The sequence below is a fragment of the Triticum dicoccoides genome, chromosome 7B (genome assembly GCF_002162155.2).
Source record: "Triticum dicoccoides isolate Atlit2015 ecotype Zavitan chromosome 7B, WEW_v2.0, whole genome shotgun sequence".
Lineage (NCBI taxonomy): Eukaryota > Viridiplantae > Streptophyta > Magnoliopsida > Poales > Poaceae > Triticum > Triticum dicoccoides.
The window spans coordinates 752011521-752017779 of record NC_041393.1 but is presented as its reverse complement, the minus strand read 5'-3'; the positions used below and the strand labels follow the sequence as shown (position 1 = coordinate 752017779).

Here is a 6259-nt window from a genome sequence, read left to right as displayed (position 1 = left end):
TTCCATAATAAGTTTGGTTCCGCATTTTAAGCAACTTGCGAAACTGTGTAATCAATAATTGCTCAGTGCCATTTCTCTATATTATACTCCATGGATTTTTGCAAGCGCAGTTGAGTTGGCACGGACTCTAAAGCCAAGCTTTGACCATTAATTTGTCTTACGTATGAAGCTGCTTTTAAGTTTGATCTATTAGTGACACTTTAGTGTGATTGGTCATATACATAGTTGGACTGATGGGTGGTCAAGAAGTACAAAAATCAAATCTCAAAATATGTGGGTCACCTTATAAATATTATCAAGAGGCTCACTATTCATATTTTGGAACAAAGCAAGAGGCAAACAGTTCTATTTTGAAACAGATGGATAATAGTTCGTAAGTAAACCATCAGTAAAGGAACATATTGGCAGTTTTAACTATACAATGCAAATGTAAAATACTAATGCAAAAACACGATTTTTTGCAGGTTATCTTCCGCGCTACATGATGGATCCGTACATGGTTGTTACTACACCACGCGGAAGTGCGGGCGCTTATGGTATCTCGGTGTGACCAATGGGAGATGGTAGCACGGGATATGTACAACCGGTTTGGATGGCGATCCAATAGTAGGCTATGTGTGTAGGCATATATCTCTATTTCTGTCGGTTTTGGCTTTATTTTTATTTTGGCAATTTTGTACTTCACCACTGGAGCTCTAACTAGGATTTTAATAACTTTATGGCTGTGTGCATTGCAATGATGCAGAGGCTGGGCGATATCCTCCTTTTTAAAAAACCTATTTGCATGCATTAACAGTATAACTTACCTCTACTTGATTTTTGAGGAACAAAACAAGAAAAGGTGAAGTGAATGGTTCGGTCAACTTTCTTACACTTTCTTTAGCCGCAGCCATGGCAAGAACTCCAGCACCCATCTCAACCTCTTGCAGGCCAACCACCACCAATCCAACATCAGATGATGCAGTACCCAACCATGACCAAAGCGATTCAGGTGATGCTTTCTCCTGCGCAACATTCCAAGTTCCAACCAGCATCTTAATGTTCTCTACCCTTGTATAGGACAACTCCCTCTTCGCCAATTCCGTCCGCAGAATATCATCCAGAGGTCCAGGAGAAGTTAGAGGCCATCCTCGAATACCACCATGATGGGCTAGCGTAAAGATGTAAGAACCACCAATGGCCATCTGAATGACTGGACAGCTATGTCCGGTCCATCCTCCCAGAGGGTTACCTTCAACATCCATGACTTGAACAGCACCACTGGCATAGCCCACCCACACCTTTTCTCCGAGTGCCTTTATGCATTGAACGGAAGAATTATGATAACTGAACTCTTTTAGCCAGTTCCCATTTCCATCCCACATAATAATCGAGCCATCTGTGCAACCTGACCAAATTGCTCCATCCATTGCTTGAGCCACAGTTTCTGTTCGACGGTTATCTTCAACAAACGTTCCTTTAGTTGCAACTCTGCGTACTGCACCGCCAGCCCCAATCAAGGCATTCCAAGATTTCTGTAAAAAGGTGATAGAGCCTTGGTTTTTCTCCTTCTTTGTGGGTTTTACCTTGATTTCTTCCTCTATAAATTGTTCTGGCATAACTAGTGGCTCTAGACGAGCTGACTCCACTTGGCCGTCCATGCCAAATACTTTTAACAACTCCCTTGTCCGAGCATCCCTACACAAAGCATATCAAACAATTAGTTCCAATCGGCCATGAGATAATGTAGTTGAGAAACTGATGTGATAGCATTTATATTTAGAATCGTACCAAAGAGCAAACGTCATGCTAGTTAGACTCCAAACTTTCGCTCGACAATGGTCCGCAAGCATGTGTTTCACATCAGTAGTGGGCAAAGAGAACATGTTACCAACTGTGACATAGTTCCTAAGGTCAATATACGCATTTTCGACCAGACAAGAAGCCATATATTTTTCTTCTGGTGTTAGTGAGAGGGACTTAGCAATGACATCCCAGGGCCATGCCTTTATAACACCTGCTTCGGTGCCTGACCATATTTCACCTGTTTCCAAGAGATTGAAATGAAACATATCAAGTTGGGATAAATTTTCACTCCATTTTAGTTCAAATTTAGATTATAACCTCTTATCTGCAACAAGAGAGGTGCATGAATGCCAAAACTTGTAACGCAGACTAGTGATTTACTCCCTCTGTAAACAAATATAAGAGCACTAAAGTAGTGATCTAAACGCTCTTATATTTCTTTACGGAGGGAGTAGATATCAATGCCTCGACAATGCTTGATTCAAGTCGGAAGAGGCCAGAAAGGAAAACTGATAATTTAGTTTTGATGTGAAATAAACTGCACAAATGAACTAATAATACTAAAATATTCCCTATATATATAGGTTTCAGAGTAGTCAATCAAGAGTCATACCCCGCACAACAAAAATCAGAAGACATATGGACATAAGAATCTACAGTTAACGAATACTGATTTAGCTTATTGGAATCAGTTATCTAGGAGAGAGCTGAACATTCACAAGCTAGTTCTTTACAGAAGATGGAACAGGAACTGGAGGGTAAATGAGTGACTGACTGGGTGAAATTTGTCGCTTTCAGTTGTAATAAGGGCTTACTTTCGTCAGCTTAATTCTGTTATCTATTCACTGTTATTACACTGGTTTTCTCAGGTTGAAGCAAGAGCGAGGCACTAGGTGCGCCTTAACCAGGCTGTGATACCAAGCTTGCCTTATTTTTCTGTAAATAACCTGATTGATGATTAATATCAACGTGGTTGGACATGTTTGCTACATAATTATGAGAAAAAAAATTAGAACCAGGATGTCCGTCAGTATGGGGAAAAGCTAATTTTATTCTTTAGAAAGGCTAACTCTACCGTCCAAAACTCCAACCTAAAGGAAAAAAAGGTGTAAATGTGGCAGAAGCGCCATTGCCAAGTTAGCACTTGCCAATGATGTAAAATTAGGTAATCTTAGCATTTCGCGATGACTTAAAATCGGCTAAATTGAACATTTCCAGTTATCATCACGCCTTTCAGCAGAGTGCCATTGCCGGATTATGCTCATAGCTCATATCCAGTATACAATTTGCTTTTGCTCGAAGCAGTCAATGAAAACCAAAATTGGGTGATCAAGGAAGCGAGCTTCTCACCGTATGATGTGACAACCATGGAGAGCACCGGGGTGCGGCTGTGCGCCTGCCACGACAGGGCCTCCTTGAACATGGGCGCATTCTCGCCACCATCTGCTGCACCTGCCGGCGCCGTGGCGAGGTCCATGCGCCACGACCGGATCCTCCCATCCTTGTGGCCCGTCCACACGAGCTTGTTCGCGCTGTCCACCGCGACGCAGAGCGCTGGCGGCGCGGGCACGGATTCCGTGAACGGCGCGGTCTCCTCGTCTCCCCGGCGCGCCCCCACGACGCTCCCGGCGAACAGCTCGTCGAGGCCCCACACCCGAACCCCGGACTCGGCCCCCGCCCACAGCTGGCGAAGCTGCGGCTCGCACGCGAGCGTCCGCAGGAAGGAGCACACCTGCGTCTCCCGCGGCGGATGGGGCCGCACCTCGAGCGCCGGCGGGCGGCCAGGGTGCATGGCCGCGCGCAGCGGCACGCGGAAGATGCCCTCGCCCCCGCCCGCGCCAACGAACTCCGGCAGCGCACCCCTGCCCCCGTGCTCCGACGTCGCCACGGCCCGCTCCAGCGTCACCGCGCCGCCGCCGCCGAAGGAGGCGGCGTGTAAGTACATGGACTCGCCGCCGCGGCTGTGGTGGTGGTGAGGCGGGAGCTGGTGGGGACACGACACGCTGCGCGCGGGGTCGTGGCGGTGCGCCGAGGCGGAGGCGATGGGGTCGTCGTCAAGGCTGTGCGAGCTGAGCGCGGCGTGGCGCGCGTACGCCGCCTGCGCCACCGCGTCCCGCGCGAGCGGCTGGCTGTAGGATATCCCCTTGCGCTGCGGCGCCCGCCTCCGCTCGTCGTCGGGCTCCATGACCTCGCGTCCGCGCGCGAGCGCTCCTGGTCCGTCCGGCGGCGATTCGAGCTCGTACGCGCCCGTAAGGCGGAGACGGCGGGAGAGGAGAGGCGACGGAGACAGGGGCGGAAGGGGGAGGCCGCGCCGCGCCGTGGAGGCAAGGGAACTCCGGAGCTGGTGTGACAGTGTGCGGGAAGGCTGTTTGTTTCTGGTTATATGGGTGGATGCCTCGTGGACCGGGACCACGGGGGGTCCATGGGGAGGCACCGGCCGTGGCAGTGGGAAAGTGGGGGGCGTGGGGAAGCTCCTCGCCGTGATGTTGGAAGCGGCCCGAAGAGGGAGGTTGGTGCTGCCCGGGATCGCTGCCCTGAAAGCTACGGCTTTCCCAAATGGATCAGGGTCAACTGTATTGGGAAAGGAGAATTCTTGCAGGGGATTGACAAATTGTTTTGGTGTGCAACTCATGATAGCCATTCGTTTACTGTAGCTATTCGCTCCCCGGCCTGCAGATAATGCTTTATTTTTCCTTTTCGACCTGATAATGCTCATGTTTGCTCAAAGAAAACGTTTATTGCACGAAAAACTAAAATCACAGCTTTTTATAAAATTGAATGCCTGGCTAATTAGGAAAAGCAAGACTAAAACAAAACTATAATCATCTTGGTGAATCGAGTGTCATCAAAATAGAGTTGCTCATAGTCTTGCTAATATTGATCGTTTTGGTGGTAGCACCGCTTATTGGTTGCGCCATGTATCTGAGAGTGTAGTTGAAGATGCATTAGCAGACTGTAATTCTATTACCGAGGAATAAAACACACACTTTCCCCGAAAAAAATCTAGCCGAAAATGTTCGGTTATTAGTCTTAAAGGATTGAGCACCCACTTTCCGCCGCAGTCGATTAGGAGATGGCTGGTGGGCGGAGGGCGACATGGGGTTAATTCAAATCCGACATGGACAAATGCTTGATCGAGGCATAACGTTGCCTAGGCTTGAGCTTGATGCTGTTGGTGGCTACAACAGATTGATGAGTTCCAGGAGGAGATGGTGGCTATGGTGATAAGCGATACATGCTTAAAGCACCCATAACTTAAGTTTAAATGTCACCATCTGATAACTTTATGAGAATTTTATATTTATTTATACTGATGTATATATAAAAACATTCAATGTTCGTTTATGATTTTAGCGTTTATTTCTCGAGGCAAACATATATTTTGGAATTGTGGATTTTTTTAGAAAAAATACGAGGGTGATTTTTTAACCCAATATAAAGCCACATGACCTAGACTTGGTTTAGGGGGGCAGGCGCATAAACCCCTTGAGGCGTATGGGTCATGTGTCTTAGCATTCTAGAAGCTCCATGATGCTCTCCTTTAATGACAAGCTTGTCCATCAAGTTTTAGGGGATTCATAAATTGTTTCAGTTTATGAAACTGATGACAACCATTTATTTAGCTATACTAAGCATGTGCATGTGTATTACCCGGGGGCAAATACTTTTTTTAGGGTAAACCTAAGCTTTATAACTAATGGTGCTCGGGTAAATCACCCGAGACACAAACAACCACTTGAGCCGGCATGATAGAGTTCCACTCAATACATTCGTTCGGTAAACAAAGACGACCTAATTTGGTTAGTTCATGCGCAATAGAGTTTGCAGTACGGCGACACATAGAAATAACAAGACGATCATACTAGACAAATCTTGATGCAAAATAAATAGATAAATAAAATTATGTTTTGGTTTTATAAAGCATATTTTATCATTTATTAAACTCGCAAAATAGGTATGCGACGTAATTAGTCTGCTTTATTGGGTTTCCAAAGATAAGGGACTGATTGTTATTCAAAGGGGTGATGGGGAGAAAATGAAATATGGAACCTTACGTTCTTTTTAAGTAGTAGAGATTCATTACTCCATCTGCTGATAATGCTCCATTTTTCCTTTTGAACTTGATAATGCTCTCATTTGCTTAAACAAAACATTTATTGCACACAAAATTAAAATCACATTTAAAAAATTTGACACAAAAGATTATGAAGTGCTCGACTAATTAGGAAAAACAAGACAAGAACAACATTTATATTCAAACCTGAAAACAGAGTTTGTGTGAAGGCAAAATATAGTAAGAAATGTTTGGCTACTAGTCTTAAGGGTTGAGCGCTCACTTTTGGCCTCTATCAACTGGGAGGAGATGAGCGGTGGGAGGAGAATGAAGAGAAGAGGAGGAAGAGAAAGAGGTTGCCCACAATGGCGACGAGGGGTTAATACAATCGCTACATGCGCAAATGCTTGATCAAGGCAT

At 45.8% G+C, this 6259-nt stretch overlaps 1 protein-coding gene across 1 annotated transcript in view; it reads right to left on the bottom strand.

The window, feature by feature from the left end:
* Positions 1 to 4278, bottom strand: part of LOC119336380 (type II inositol polyphosphate 5-phosphatase 15-like) — an 8733-nt gene extending 4455 nt beyond the window's left edge. Inside the window, exons 1-3 of the mRNA XM_037608393.1 lie at positions 3136 to 4278; positions 1771 to 2023; positions 873 to 1677 (exon numbers count right to left, since the gene is read on the bottom strand). Coding sequence (XP_037464290.1) covers positions 873 to 1677; positions 1771 to 2023; positions 3136 to 3970 — 1893 coding nt within the window. The 5' untranslated portion in view covers positions 3971 to 4278. The remainder of the gene's footprint in view (positions 1 to 872; positions 1678 to 1770; positions 2024 to 3135) is intronic.
* Positions 4279 to 6259: the final 1981 nt, after the last annotated feature.